General features: G+C 46.6%; 1 protein-coding gene across 4 annotated transcripts in view; it reads left to right on the top strand.

The window, feature by feature from the left end:
* Positions 1-17,268, top strand: part of SLC5A7 (solute carrier family 5 member 7) — a 79,534-nt gene that overhangs the window by 31,515 nt on the left and 30,751 nt on the right. Inside the window, exon 1 of one of the 4 annotated variants that reach the window (XM_063953817.1) lies at positions 1,185-1,333. The exons of the other annotated variants lie outside the window; for them this stretch is intronic. Within the exon in view, the coding sequence (XP_063809887.1) occupies positions 1,288-1,333 (46 nt within the window). The 5' untranslated portion in view covers positions 1,185-1,287. Of the gene's footprint in view, positions 1-1,184; positions 1,334-17,268 lie in introns of those variants that run through there. 4 annotated transcript variants of the gene reach the window in all.

Genomic DNA, 17,268 nt, shown 5'->3' with positions numbered 1-17,268 from the left:
GTGCCACTCCTAGATGGGCCAGGTGTTTGTGTTGGCCACTTGGGTCGCTGAGCTTAGTCATCCAGCAACCTCGGTGCAAATTTTAGGACTAAAAATAATATTGTGAGGTGTGAGGTGTTCAGAATAGACTGAAAATGAGTGGAAATTATGGTTATTGAGGTTAATAATACTTTGGGATCAAAATGACCCCCAAATTCTATGATTTAAGCTGTTTTTTAGGGTTTTTTGAAAAAAACACCCGAATCCGACAAAAAAAATTCAGTGAGGTTTTGCCAAAACGCGTTTGAACCCAAAACACGGCCACGGAACCGAACCCAAAACCAAAACACAAAACCCGAAAAATTTCCGGTGCACATCTCTATAATTAGCAGAAATTGCAATCCTTTTGCTAGCATGCTTGGGACCGCCCATTGTAGGGCAAGGACGCCCAACATGCTGACCGCCGCCTCCCCCCCTTCAATAAGCAGAAATTGCGAACGCATCGCAATTTCTGCTTGTTAGCAGAAATCGAGGATGCCTCCTGCCATTCACGCCCTCCCCCCCCCCATTTGCGCTGCACTGCCCCAAAAACACTCCGTCTCTGCCCTGGAAATGGAGTGGTGCCACTCCCCCGCCCCGCGACCGTCTCTGCCTAATTGACAGGCAGAGGCAATCACATTTTCTGCAGCAGGATGGGAACTGCACATGCGCCCGCAGGGTGATCGTAATAATTCCGGTTGGATCGCGATTTGCGATCCAACCTGAATTAGCCCCTTTATCTCCATCTAAGGCTTAGTAAATAGACCCTTAATTCTCTTACTTCCCGATATGTTAGGAAGATGAAATTTAACAAAGGTATTAAACAGGTGGGAAATAGGAAAACGATGTTATTAGAACTGTAATAAACCTCCCTTAAGGGGATGAACAGGTGGTTGACATAATGATGCCATTACCGATACGTTACTTGCGAGGTATGAACGATAACATCCAAACTGACAATCGGATCAAAATTTGGATTGCACCTCCAGTGGGTAGAATGTAATAAACTAAAAAATGGTCCTGTCACTTTTTACCGTATCTGCTACGGGTGCTCCTCTGGTAATGTCAAGGACCATGGATTAATATTTACTTACATTAAGACGTCTCAAATTTACATCTCTATAGATTTACTACATTTTTAACACTCATTTATATTTACAGCCCTGAAAATCAGAAACTCCTGTGCGAAGAACGTGTAGAACAGCTAGTATATACAGTGTCGGACTGGGGCATGGAGGGCCCACCGGGGGAATGCAGTGGTAGAGGCCCATGCTTAGGGGTGTGGCTAGTTGCCACAGAGGTTTAGCTAACCATGGTATGGGCCCCATGATAAATATATATAGTAAATACTGCTAGTGCATGCATGATAATGTACCAGATTAATAACAGCAATGCACTGTAGATAATATGTATAATGTACAATTCAAGTGCACAGTCTAGAACCTGATCCCTAGAGGAGGAGGTGGGCCCCCTGGCAGTGGGGCTCACTGGTGGTTTCCCTGTACCCCTGTGGGCCAGTCCAACCCTGAGTATATATACATACCTCCCAACATGGCCCTCTCCAGGAGGAACACAATGCTCTGGCCTTCCTTCTTTGGGGGGAATTCAAATGTTTGAAAAGTCGGCTGGGTGTCTGTTTTTCCTGTCTATTAGATAGGAAAAAAACAGATACCCAACTGACTTTTCAAACATTTCAATTCCCCCCTTAATGTATGATTGCCATCACCTGTCCTGAAACACCTTTTTTTATCCATTAACCCATTTAAAACAGGTACCGGCAATCATAAATTAAGAGAAAAGTTCAAAAGCAGAGCACCTTGTCCCTCCTGGAGAGGGTCATGTTGGGAGGTATGTGTGTATATATATATATATATATATATATATATATATATATATTGTCCACGTTACCGGCATTCCACACAAACAATGATGCCCTGGTGCCCTCCAGCTACTCGTAGCAATAATATTGACTCCAAACGACGGCACTCAAACAGGAGTTACAGCTTGTGATAGACAATACAACATACCTTTATACCATCACCAATACTTCAGCTTCGTCTCCACATGTGCGGTTGCCCGGCGGGTCCGGATGACGTCACCCGCCACACATGCGGTGCGCTCCTACCTCCATCAGGGCGCCGGTTGCCTGGGTAACCCAATAACAAAAACAATGTGTATACAAGAGACAGAGGGGGTCATTCCGACCCGATCGCTCGCTGCCGTTTGTCGCAACGTAGCGATCGGGTCAGAACAGCGCATGCGACGACGACGCAGTGCGCCGGCGCATGGCAGCTTTCATTACCTAGCTATCGCCTCTGAGACAGAGGCGGTCGCTAGGCAGGAGGGGGCTTAATGGCGGCGTTAAGGCGCCATTTAGGGGGAGCAGTCTGGCCAACGCAGGCGTGGCCGGACCGTTGGGGGGGGTGGGCCACGGCGGCTGCGTGACGTCTCATGCAGCCGCTGCGGCCAGCGGGAGCGACAAGCAACTCCCGGCCAACAGCAGGAGCTGCGCTGGCCGGGAGTTACTCCTCAAATACAAAGGCATTGCCTCTGTGCGATGCTTTTGTATTTGTATGGGGGGGGGCCGGCACTGACATGCGGGGCGGACTAGCTCTGTGCTGGGCGTCCCCCCCACATGTCTGAGTTAACGATCGTAGCTGTGCTAAATTTAGCACAGCTACGATCAACTCGGAATGACCCCCATAAAGTGAACAATATTAAACACAATCAATATTGATAACTCTTATTAGAATCAAAGATAATACAATGTATCATGTGTTCCGGGGGAAATCCCAGTAGCAGTAATAAACATTACTCATAAAATAGAGCAGGCCACATTTTCATTTATAAAAAATTAAAATGTGGCCTGTTTTATTTTATGAGTAATGCTTATTACTACTACTGGGATTTCCCCGAGAACATATGATACATTGGGGTGTAGTATGGTATGCCGGTGGCTGGGCTCCCGGCGGAGAGCATACCGGTGCTGGAATCCCGAACGCCGGCATACCGACAGCTGGGCGAGCGCAAATGAGCCCCTTGCGGGCTCGCTGTGCTTGCCACGCTGCGTGCCACGCTATCTATTCTCCCTCCAGGGGGGTCATGGACCCCCAAGAGGGAGAAAAGGTGTCGGTATGCCAGGTGTCGGGATTCTGGCGCCGGTATGCTGTGCACTGGGATCCCCACATCCGGCAAACTGAAGACTACCCATACATTGTATCATCTTTTGATTCTAATAAGAGTTGTTAATATTGACTGTGTTTAATATTGTTCACTTTATGTCTCTTGTTGTATATACACATTGTTTTTGTTATTGGGTTTCCCAGGCAACCGGTGACCTGACGGAGTAAGGAGCACACCGCATGTGTGGCGGGTGACGTCATCTGGACCCGCCGGGCAACCGCACGTGTGGAGACGGAGCTGAAGTATTCGTAATGGTATAAAGGTATGTTGTATTGTCCATCACAAGCTGTTCTGACGAACGTTAATATAACTGAAACGTTAACAACATTAGAGCCTGGTCTCTTATTTTATGGAGCTGTAAGTCCTGTTTGAGTGCCGCCGTTTGGAGTAGATAGATAGATAGATAGATAGATAGATAGATAGATAGATAGATAGATAGATAGGTCCCCAGCCTCCCTTCTGTTAGTGTGTTTATTACAACTGGTCATGCCAGCTTCAATCATATATGACATTATGGTAGAAATGATGTGGATACATTAATAGTAATTACAAGAGACCTCTTTTATGTAGCAATGAATTAAGGATGTTGCTTTGAAAAACTGAAGTGAGTGGAAGCCTTTACATCATGCTGGGGAAAGGGGAAATGGATTAGCTAGTGTGTAAGTGGGGGTCTCAAGCCGGGGCTTTCATCTTCCAGGTATGGCTATAAAAGTAGATTGCAGAATGCAGATTAACATTTTAAATAAGTATTCCTTGGTTTCTGAGAGCCTGCAACACACAGTGCTGTAGTGTGAATCATCAATATAAAAGACACAAATTGGTATGCATTTACCTCTGCTGCAGCCACTTAGATTTGATTCAAGTAATCTTGCACTAGGTAGCCTGGTCTGTTTCTCCTGCATCAGGCCAAGATTAATCTATTCTAATAAACATAATTTACTCAAATTTCCAACTGTGTCCTGATTAGATGTGAAACAGTACGGTGCTTGTTTACAGACTGTTTATCATGAAAATGATCACCGTACTGTGCTTGTTTTTGTATTTTCTGTAGTGATTTTGAAAACTTTTCTTAAACATATCTACATTAACAATTTCTTAAACATATCCAGAGTAACAAACCAAGTGAATGTTTTAATCATAAAAATATGTCATATTTTTAATATTAATCCACATATTTACCTAATATTTTATTAATTGCAGGTTGAATATCCCAAATCCAAATATTCCGAAATACGGAATTTTTTGAGTGAGAGTGAGATAGTGAAATCTTTGTTTTCTGATGGCTCAATGTACACAAACTTTGTTTAATACACAAAGTTATTAAAAATATTGTATTAAATGACCTTCAGGCTGTGTGTATAAGGTGTATATGAAACATAGATGAATTGTGTTAATGTACACACACTTTGTTTAATGCACAAAGTTATAAAAAATATTGGCTAAAATGACCTTCAGGCTGTGTGTATAAGGTGTATATGTAACATAAATGCATTCTGTGCTTATATTTAGGTCCCATCACCATGATATCTCATTATGGTATGCAATTATTCCAAAATACGGAAAAATCCGATATCCAAAATACCTCTGGTCCCAAGCATTTTGGATAAGGGATACTCAACCTGTAGTACCATAAATTATCAGAAAAACATCAACAGCCTATTTTTCAGTCTATAGGGGAGGTATCCCATTAGATCCGATCCGTTTTCTGCAGATGAAAACAGATGGATATTGCGATTAATGACCGATGGCCATTATTGCAGTATCCAGTTAGGGTCCATTTTCATCGACCAAAAATGGACCTGCGATCACGTGAAAACACATGGGTTTGGGGATAAGTTCCTGATTCCATGTGTTATTATGGCTCCGACAGCCGCTTATTGCAAATTATACAGACTATGCCTGAGGCACCCGAAGCATAATCTGCGATTAGTGCCGACATGGGTGGGGGGTGCATCGAGGCTAATCGCGATACAATTACCCACGGCCATCGACCGTGGTTAATTGGATACCCCCCTATGGAGGAGATGTACTAAGGGTCTTATTCAGGTTTGTTAGCTAACCAAAAAAGTTAGCAATTGGCAAAACCATGTGCACTGCAGGTGGGGCAGATGTAACATGTGTAAAGAGATTTAGAATTGGGTGGGGTGTGTTCAACTGAAATCTAAATTGCAGTGTAAAAATTAAGCAGCCAGTATTTATTCTGTACAGAAACATATAACCCACCCAAATGTAAATCTCATGTTGCATCTGCCCCACCTGCAGTTTTGCCCAATTGCTAACTTTTTTGGTTTGCTAACAAACCTGAATAACCACATAAGCCTTGGAGAGTGATAAGGTGGAGAGAGATGAACTAACAACCAATCAGCTCCTGTCAGTTTTCAACCACCGCCTGTAACAAGGCAATAACTGTAACAAGGCAATAACTGTAACAAGGCAATAACTGTAACAAGGCAATAACTGTTAAGAGCTGTTTGGCTGGTACTTTACTCTCTCCACTTTATCCCTCTCTAAGGCTTAGTACATCTCTCCCTCCTTCTGTAAAATGGCATTTTGTTTGCAGATTGAGTCAACTTCATATCTAGAGCATGACACATGCCTGAGACAAAACCCCCTCTTACAGAATTACTACATTTCCCTTATTGTTGCTCACCCGTGCAGGCAGAGACGTAGCGTGGAGCCATGACACCCGTAGTAGGCTCATGTCATAGCAGCCCCGCCCCCCACAAGCACACACAGGCAACATACATATGAGGATTTACACCCAGACACACACACATATACATACAGTCAGACACACGCACAAAGATAAACACACACATATACACACAGACATGTACACATATACACATAAACACACACTCAGACATACAGTATACACACATATAAATACACACAGTTACACAAACACATAAACACACACATACACATAAACACACACACACACACACACACACATACATATGCACACACATATACATACACATATCAGATCTCACCAAGAAGAGGGCAGCAGCTCCTCGTTCTAGTTTGGAGGAGAGGAGCTTCTATGTGATTGACAGGCTGGGTCTCCGTGGGTAGGAGGAAAGGACTGAGGAGAGGGAAGGGGTGGCCTCCACATTGCCTGCATGTTTCATATCACTGACTGCAGATACCTGACAGCCAGGGATGTTTTCTGCCAAGCCTCCAGCCCCCCCACCCCCCCCCACCCCCCCAACACCACATCACTTTGCACTGCCAGTGATGTGGAACATGCAAGCAGCGTGGTGGCAACCTCTACCCTCTCTTCAAGTTCTCTCCTCTCACCCTGAGTCCCAAGTCAACTCACAGCCTGAGAGTGAGAGAGCCAGCGCCTTTTGTCATTGCTAGCACCTAGACCTCAAGCTCGGTTCGCTCCGCCCTATTTTTCTGCTCATTATGTGAAGAGGTATAGAAACTATGAAAAGTTATAGGGAAATATTTTACCTTCTCCCTTGTGACAGAGGTGTCCTTGGGATCAGTGACACCAGGTGCACTAAAAATCCCCCATATGAGCCCAAAAAGGGGGCATGGCCTCACAGGAAGAGGGTGTGTCATCGCAACCCAACTTCGTTTTAGTCACTACGAGGGTGAGCCGAGTGCTGCACGATAATGTCATGGTGCAGCACCTGGCTTCTATCACTGAGGTGGAACCAACATATTGGTGTCACCCCTCAGAGGTCCTCATCCCCCTAGTGACATCTCAGCCTCAACTTTCTTTATATATTTGGGTTCCACAAGGCTCTGTTCATAGCTCTCTGCTTTTTTCTTTTTATACTTCTCTCTGTGAGTGTATGTGTTCCTACCACCACTATACTGACCACACACAGATCTAGCTCTCTTTCCCTGACTTTTTCCTTCTCTCTTATACCATGTTGTAGATTTACTTAAGCTTCTAAAACAGAGAGATGGAGGTGTTGCCCATAGCAACCAATCAGATTCTGGCTATCATTTTCCTATTGCATTTTAGAAAATGATAGACAGAATCTGATTGGTTGCTATGTGTAACACCTCCACTTCTCTATTTTAGAAGCTTTAATAAATCTACCTCCATGTGTCCAACTGCCTCTGTGCCATTTCCTCTTGGATATTCCAATTCTAATTAAAGCTCAATACAGATGTGTCCTCATACATCTTGCCTCAATACACCACGTAATGGGAGATGCCTGGCGTGAGTGAGCTGACAGATACCATGCAACTCCGTCTAGGATAACACTGTAACGTAGCATTTTGTATGAGGATACAGCCACTGTCGCACACAGAATATAGGCATGCTGCATATAATATTAATCTATTAACATTATTTTATGAATAAGACGCATTTTAATGGAAAAAGTTGCATGTAAAGATGCTTGGCGCTACCGAGTCATGCCACTAGAAGAGCTGTTTAACGTGCATGGAGGCTAGATGTAAGTGGACACATCTGTATGTTAATATAATCAAAACGGAGCTCATCATTTCCCCTCCCTAGTGTTATAGCTCCTCCAGTCTCTCACACTGTTGTTATCACTATGGGCAGGGGTTAAAGTGGGCCGGAATGGGGCGGAACTGAGTTCCATCAGTTCTATTTGGAGGCGTTTCACCTCCTCCAGATCACCTTGCTAGTCCATTGCGAATTCTGTAGTACAGCCGTGCTCCCGCATGCATAGAAGGGGCTGGTGGGAAGGCGGCGTTAAACTGTGGCTCTGATACTGTGGGTAATATTATGTGTATAAGCGGCACTGATATGATGGGCATTATTATGTGTATAAGCAGCACTGATATAGTGGGCATTATCTCTCTCTCTATATATATATACAGTGTATATATATATATATATATGTGAGAGCCCTCACTTACTCACTCACTGACTGACTCACCACTTATTTGCTTAGTTCCCGATATGTTAGGAGGCTGGAATATAACATACAGTAGGTATTCTTCAGGTGGGAAATAGGAGAACTACGTAATTAGAATTTTAAAAAACCTCCCCTAAGCGGATGAAAAGGGGGTTGACATAATGACATCATTGACATCATTACCGATGAGTGGCTTGCGTTGCATGAACGATAACATCAAACGGACAATCGGATCAAAATTTGGATTGCACCTCCAGTGTGTAGAATATAATAAACTAAAAAAATGGTCCTGTCACTTTTTACCGTATCTGCTACGGGTGCTCCTCTGGTAACGCCAAGAACCATGGATTAATATTTACTGGGCATTAGTCTAAGCAGCACTGATACCGTGGGAATTATTATTTATTATTATTATTATTATTATTATTATGTGTATAAGCGGCACTGATACCATGGGCATGTGTATAAGAGGCACTGATATTGGGGGCATGTGTTTAAGCAGCACTGCTACTGTGGGCATTGTGTATAAGAGGCACTGCTACTGTGGGCATTGTGTATAAGAGGCACTATTGTGTAGCATAGCGTGAATATGGGGCAGTACTGTGTGTCATAATGTAAGGGGCACTACTCTGTGGTGTAATAAAAAAATAGAGGTACTATGTACAATGTAATGATAATAAGATTGTGTTACTGTGCGGCGTAATTTGAATTAGGGGTACTATTGTGTGAAAACGCCCCTTCCTTGTGATACCACACCCATTTATTGTGCTGCGCATCTTTGACGTGCACTGTTCCTTTTAACGGTATTGGTGTTTGGGCTCAAATTTGTAGATTACAGGGGGTTGTCGAACACTAGACCATCATCCCTGGCTCCACCTAATTGGAGAGGAGTCGGTAGCGGTGGAAATGAGTTCCACCACCTCTCCAGAATCACTTTAAGCCCTGACTACTCCTGTTCCCCAAGCCTGCTGCCTTGTGTCATCCTTAGTTCAGCCCTCAGTTTCACTCCACACATCCAGTCTCTTGCCCTGTTTTGTCACCATCCCCTTTAAAACACTGTCAGAATATGCCCTTTTCCCTATATAATATAGAATTCAATTTAAGCTTGTTACCTTCAAAGCCAGACTCCTCCCTTTCATACACCTGAATTGCACACAAGATACACTCATTCATTAACTTCATCTGTAAGACTGGGTACACACCACAGCGACAAAGCAGTTGACTGGCCTTCGCGCCTACCAAGTGGCCGACTAGGTAAGCTGTACACATTTACCAATCAGCAGCTCGATATATCACAGCTGGGCGGGCATTGGAATTTGCTCGCCAAGTTGTGATGTCTGTGTTGGCAGTCCTGCAGCCAGTATACAGACAGTCGGCGTGTCACCCATACAAACAGCCAGACGTCAGCTGTTCTGCAGGGCTGATGCTATATGTCTGGGGCCTAATGCAGACCCGATCGTAGATGTGCTAAATTTAGCACATCTACGATCAGTCGTGTCCCCCCCCCCCCCCCCCCACGCACAAGTACAAAAGCATCGCACAGCGAAGATGCTTTTGTACTGGAAGAGTAGCTCCCTACCAGACATAGGCGTCGGAATCGGGTGGCAAGGGGGCAGCATGCCTCCCCCAAAACATGACAGAGGCGCAGGCGTGGGGAGGGGGAGCACTTGCCCCCCAGATCACCGCGGAGTCTAGTTGCGGGGTTACCACATGCTGTAACAGCATCACGCTGTAGCAATTAATCTGGGAGATGCAGTTTACTGTGATTAAGCCCCAGGCATTAGTTACAGGGCCGGTACTGGACCTTGTGGCACCCAGGGCAGAAGTCGCCCCCCCCCCCCCCCAGGCAAAACAGGGTTTGTGCGCGCCGTGGGCGCGTGGCAAAAAATAGGTGCATGGCTTCATAGTGAAGGGGCGTGGCCACAGTTATGCCCCCTGTAGTTGTGCCCCCAGTAGAGTTGTGCCCCCTGTAGCTGTGCCCTCAGTAGCTGTACCCCCTGTAGCTGTGCCCTCAGAAGCTGTGCCCCCTGTAGTTTTGCCCCCTGTAGCTGTGTCCTCAGTAGTTGTGCCCCCAGTAGTTTTGCCCTCAGCAGATGTCCCCCCTGTAAATGTGTCCCCCTGTAGTTATGCCCCTAGTAGCGGCACTTACAATGACAACAAAAAATGAATATTCACCAGCACCGCTCCTGCTTCCCGACCGCTGCTGCTGTCCTCTGTCTCCGGCCGCCGCTCCTTGGATCTATGGGAGAGATGTCATGACGTCTCTCTCATAGCGCCACACAGACACTAGCGTCTGCGGCCGCTCCCACTATGCCGTGCGGTGCACGGCAGCATGTGGGAGGGTCAGGCGGCAGCGGCGGCGGCAGCGCCCCCAGGACTGTGGCGCCCCTGGCAAAAAGCCTGCTTGCCCGCGGCAAGAGCCGCTCCTGATTAGTTATGATAAAGTGCACATATCAGGTTAGGTCATACTTGTCGACACTCCTGCATTCTGCGGGAGGCTCACGTTCCGCAGGCCAGTCTCACGCACCCCCGGAAAGCCTAGCATATGCCCCGGATTTCCCCAGTGAAATCCGGACCGCGCATGCGTGATTCCGGACGCGATAGGGTGCCGCACTGAGCAGGGCATATTTGTGGTGGCAGCGGCAGCAACGGATCCCTTCCCTGGTACCCCCAGCACATTCGAGAGCCGCTGGCAGTTGGGAGGAGGAGTGAGTTGGGAAGTGACCTGCCGCAGGAAGATGGAGGCTGCTGGGAGCTCGTCGGAGAAGCTGGAGAAAGTTTGCCTGGTCCTCCAGGGTGAGTGGCTTTGATTCTATGCATGGGTGGGGGGGAAGAAGCAGTAGAAGCAGCGCAGCGGACATCACATAGGAACAGCACAGAAGCCTGACACTCGGCTCCAGAGACAGCACTGCCTGCAGACGCCCTTCCCCGGTTTATGGTGAGAGAGTGTTAACCCTGCACTGACCACAGTTCTTCTCAGTGAAGTACGTAGAAGTGTTTCACTACAGCCTACCCAGGATTCAGACACACTACAACCTGTCTGGAGACTTAAAAGCAGGTTCCTACTGTAAATAAGCATTTGTTTGGGTGATACATTGGCTCAGTATGCATGTGGACTACTAAAGTGAACACTGCTAATGAGAATATATTACTAGAGCACATAGTGAAACACCCTATACTGACATTTAATATTATTTTATTGATTTATTATTGTATGTTTTACCATTTTACATATTATTTTTTACTGCTTATGATGAAATAAATGTATTCATTTTTATTTATCCGGAGTCCTCGCATGTTCCTATACTACACACACACACACGCTGGGATCACAGTTATATGTCCCCCAGAATCAGCCACTGCTATTAGCCAGTATAAGCTCTTGACCCACACTGTGATGAGGCCTCTTGCAACCAGATGGAGATACAAAAGGCCTGCTCGCCGCTGCATCTGCATCGGGGGGGATTCCTGCCTGTCACATGCAACAGCCACTGCACGCGCTCGATAAAACACCTTGGCACTCCTGTGGTGGCAGTGGGTGGCAGTACAGGTGAGGTCGCTGCTCCTTGTACTCCAAAGGACCCACTGAAGTGGCGGGAGGGGGGGGGGGGTTGGGGGTAGGGACAGGCTGCGGACACTCAGGAGGAGAGGTTAGCATTAGGCTGCATGTGGGAAACATTAGGGTTAGGCTGCACGGGAGGGAGGGTTAGGCTGCGGGGAGGGGGGTTAGGGTGAATGGTAATAGACACGCCCATAGTTGGAGCCGGACACGCCCTTTAGGCTGAGCACCCTCTGCAGCATGCTGTGCGAGCTTCCATACCACTATATAGAATCTCCCTGAAACTGGTTTCCAAAAGTAGGCAAGTATGGGTCAATCAATTCAATAGCTCTGGGCACTTAACCTGGGAGCTACGTCCCCATGAAGAGAATTTACTTCCCCCATATGAATCCAAAAAGTAATAAGGAGAATTTACATTAAAAAAAAGCAAGATGTACATCCTTCTGCACTTCTAGAAGGGATTTTGAACCCCCCAAAAACTGCTTATTTCAAGATGTTATCCTTTTTGTCTGCTCTGCTTTAATAAGATAGCTCTTAACGAGCATATTTTGAGTACGCAGGTCACTGGCGTACAGCCTTCTTTCTGGACTTATACGGTTATACAATAGTGTCCGTTATTTAAAAACCAAAATTGCTCAAAAAGAATTCTAATGTCATATTTTCAGCATCCATTTCCATATGTACTGTAACGGTGTATTCCAGACGTCATACTAGTAAAAATCTTAATTTTCAGCAGCAATGTGCTGAGTGGTAAATCACAGTAATATAACTGTAGTGTATCCCTGTTTTGTATTCCTAAAAAAGTATTCATTATGCTCCTACCACAACTCGTTTTGTGAGTATGAAAGTATAAGATTACAATGTATTAGTATAACCAATAATTAGTGTTAGAACAACAAACTTAATTTTATTTTTCATTATATGTAAATGTGTTTAACGCAATGTTAATGTGTGTGCCTTAGGGTTTTCTGTGAGTAGAGGCTAAGCACAATTTATTTGTCTGTGTTATATAATTAATTCTCTTGTACTTGTCTGGATTTCATTACAAAGAGAGTCAATTATTATATTATTAAAACAATGGAGTTAAGCTGCAAGGGTATGCTGTGTGCAGAAGATGTATGGGTATACCTGTAATACAGTAGGAACTAGAGATGTGCGGCGGGCACTTTTCGGGTTTTGTGTTTTGGTTTTGGATCTGGATTTAGATCCCACTCGTGTTTTGGATCTGAATTGGTTCTGCCAAAACCACCCTTTCTGTTTTGGTTTTGGATCTGGATGATTTTTGAAAAAAACATAAAAACAGCTACAATCACAGAATGTGGGGGTAATTTTGATCCTATGGTATTATTAACCTCATTAACATTCATTTCCACTCATTTCCAGTCTATTCTGAACACTGAACACCTCACAATATTACTTTTAGGCCAAAAGGTTGCACCGAGGTCGCTGGATGACTAAGCTAAGCGACCCAAGTCGGCGGCACAAACACCTGGCCAATCTAGGAGTGGCACTGCAGTGTCAGACAGGATGGCACTTTTAAAAACTAGGCCCCAAACAGCACATAATGCAAAGAAGAAAAAGAGGTGCAATGAGGTCGCTGGATGACTAAGCTAAGCGACATAAGTGTGCGGCACAAACACCTGGCCCAACTAGGAGTGGCACTGCAGTGTCAGACAGGATGGCACTTTTAAAAACTAGGCCCCAAACAGCACATGATGCAAAGAAAAAAAGGAGGTGCAATGAGATAGCTGGATGACTAAACTAAGCGAAGCAAGTGGGCGGCACAAACACCTGGCTCATCTAGGAGTGGCACTGCAGTATCAGACAGGATGGCACTTTTACAAACTAGGCCCTAAAGAGCACATAATGCAAAGAAAAAAAAGAGGTCACCGAGGTCGCTGGGTGACTAAGCTAAGCGAAACACAAGTGTGCGGCACAAACACCTGGCCCATCTAGAAGTGGCACTGCAGTGGCAGACAGGATGGCAGTTTTAAAAAGTAGGCCCTAAACAGCTCATCATGCAAAAAAGAAAATGAGGTGCAATGAGGTAGCTGGATGACTAAGCTAAGCGACACAAGTGGGTGGCACAAACACCTGGCCCATCTAGGAGTGGCACTGCAGTGTCAGACAGGATGGCACTTTTAAAAACTAGGCCCCAAACAGCACATCATGCAAAGAAGAAAAAGAGGGGCAATGAGGTGCAATGAGTGGCACGCAATTTTTCAGGCCACCGACAGCATCTCCTGCATGACCCTGTCATTTTTACAAAAATTCTGCACCACCAAATTATTTGTATGTGCAAAACATGGGACGTGCTGGAATTTGCCCAGATGTAATGCACGCACAATATTGGTGGACTTATACAGCATTACCCCTGGACTTATACGGCAGTACCTCTGGACTTAAACGGCTGCACCACTGGACTTATACGGCAGCCCCACTGGACTGGACTTTACGGCAGTACCCCTGGACTTATACAGCATTACCCCATGACTTATAAGGCGGCACCACTGGACTGAACTTTTACGGCAGTACCCCTGGACTTATACGGCACCACCACTGGACTTATACGGGAGCACCACTGGACTGGATTTATACAGCAGTACCCCTGGACTTATACGGCAGTACACCTGGACTTATACGGCAGCATCACTGGACTTATACGGTGCACCACTGGACTGGACTTATACAACAGCACCACTGGACTGGACTTATATGGCAGCACCACTGGACTTATACAGCAGCACCACTGGACTGGTCTTATATGGCAGTACCCCTGGACTTATACGGCAGCACCACTGGACTGGACTTATATGGCAGTACCCCTGGACTTATACGGCAGCACCACTGGACTGGACTTATACGGCAGTTACCCAGGACTTATACGGCCCCACCACTGAACTTATATGGTGCACCACTGGACTGGACTTATACGGCAGCACCACTGGATTTATACGGCAGCACCACTGGATTTATATAGCAGCACCACTGGACTGGTCTTATATGACAGTAACCCTGGATTTATACGGTAGAACCGCTGGACTTATACGGCAGTACCCCAGGACTTATACGGCAGTACCCCAGGACATACGGCAGTACTGCTGGACTTATACGGCAGCACCACTGGACTGGACTTATACGGCAGTACCCCTGGACTTATACGGCAGTACCCCTGGACTTAAACAGCTGCACCACTGGACTTATACGGCAGCCCCACTGGACTGGACTTTACGGCAGTACCCCTGGACTTATATGGCAGTACCCCATGACTTATAAGGCAGCACCACTGGACTGGACTTTTACGGCAGTACCCCTGGACTTATACGGCACCACCACTAGACTTATGCGGGAGCACCACTGGACTGGATTTATACAGCAGTACCCCTGGACTTATACGGCAGTACACCTGGACTTATACGGAAGCACCTCTGGACTTACACGGCAGCACCACTGGACTGGACTTATACGGCAGCACCACTGGACCGGACTTATACAGCAGCACCACTGGACTTATACGGCAGCACCACTGGACTGGACTTATATGACATTACACCTGGACTTATACGGCAGTACCGCTGGACTTATACGACAGCACCACTGGACTGGACTTATATGGCAGTACCCCTGGACTTATACGGCAGCACCACTGGACTGGACTTATATGGCAGTACCGCTGGACTTATACGGCAGCATCACTGGACTGGACTTATACGGCAGTACTCCTGGACTTATACAGCAGTACCCCTGGACTTATACGGCAGCATCACTGGACTTATACGGTGCACCACTGGACTGGATTAATACAACAGCACCACTGGACTGGATTTATACGGCAGCACTACTGGACTTATACAGCAGCACCACTGGACTAGTCTTATATGGCAGTACCCCATGACTTATACGGCAGCACCACTGGACTGGACTTATATGGCAGTACCCCTGGACTTATATGGCAGCACCACTGGACTGGACTTATATGGCAGTACCGCTGGACTTATATGGCAGCACCACTGGACTGGACTTATACGGCAGTACCCCTGGACTTATACAGCAGTACCCCTGGACTTATACGGCAGCATCACTGGACTTATACGGTGCACCACTGGACTGGACTTATACAACAGCACCACTGGACTGGACTTATACGGCAGCACCACTGGACTTCTACAGCAGCACCACTGGATTGGTCTTATATGGCAGTACCCCTGGACTTATACGGAAGCACCACTAGACTGGACTTATATAGCAGTACCCCTGGACTTATACGACAGCACCACTGGACTGTACTTATACGGCAGTAACCCTGGACTTATACGGCACCACCACTGAACTTACATGGTGCACCACTGGACTGGACTTATACGGCAGCACCACTGGATTTATATGGCAGCACCACTGGATTTATATAGCAGCACCACTGGACTGGTCTTATATAACAGTACCCCTGGACTTATACGGCAGAACCGCTGGACTTATACGCCAGTACCCCAGGACTTATACGGCAGTACCCCAGGACTTATACGGCAGTACTGCTGGACTTATACGGCAGCACCACTGGACTGTACTTATACGGCAGTACCCCTGGACTTATACAGCAGTACCCCTGGACTTAAACGGCAGCCCCACTGGACTGGACTTTACGGCAGTACCCCTGGACTTATACGGCAGTACCCCATGACTTATAAGGCAGCACCACTGGACTGGACTTTTACGGCAGTACCCCTGGACTTATACGGCACCACCACTGGACTTATACGGGAGCACCACTGGACTGGATTTATACAGCAGTACCCCTGGACTTACACGGCAGTACACCTGGACTTATACGGAAGCACCTCTGGACTTACACAGCAGCACCACTGGACTGGACTTATACGGCAGCACCACTGGACCGGACTTATACAGCAGCACCAAAGGACTTATACGGCAGCACCACTGGACTGGTCTTATATGACATTACACCTGGACTTATACGGCAGTACCACTGGACTTATACGACAGCACCACTGGACTGGACTTATATGGCAGTACCCCTGGACTTATACGGCAGCACCACTGGACTGGACTTATATGGCAGTACCGCTGGACTTATACGGCAGTACCGCTGGACTTATACGACAGCACCACTGGACTGGACTTATATGGCAGTACCCCTGGACTTATACGGCAGCACCACTGGACTGGACTTATATGGCAGTACCGCTGGACTTATACGGCAGCATCACTGGACTGGACTTATACGGCAGTACTCCTGGACTTATACAGCAGTACCCCTGGACTTATACGGCAGCATCACTGGACTTATACGGTGCACCACTGGACTGGATTTATACAACAGCACCACTGGACTGGATTTATACGGCAGCACTACTGGACTTATACAGCAGCACCACTGGACTAGTCTTATATGGCAGTACCCCATGACTTATACGGCAGCACCACTGGACTGGACTTATATGGCAGCACCACTGGACTGGACTTATATGGCAGTACCGCTGGACTTATATGGCAGCACCACTGGACTGGACTTATACGGCAGTACCCCTGGACTTATACAGCAGTACCCCTGGACTTATACGGCAGCATCACTGGACTTATACGGTGCACCACTGGACTGGACTTATACAACAGCACCACTGGACTGGACTTATACGG

The sequence above is a fragment of the Pseudophryne corroboree genome, chromosome 2, assembly GCF_028390025.1.
Source record: "Pseudophryne corroboree isolate aPseCor3 chromosome 2, aPseCor3.hap2, whole genome shotgun sequence".
NCBI classification, from domain to species: domain Eukaryota; kingdom Metazoa; phylum Chordata; class Amphibia; order Anura; family Myobatrachidae; genus Pseudophryne; species Pseudophryne corroboree.
Note: the sequence above shows the minus strand (reverse complement) of the source record. Positions and strands in the feature narration are given on the sequence as shown.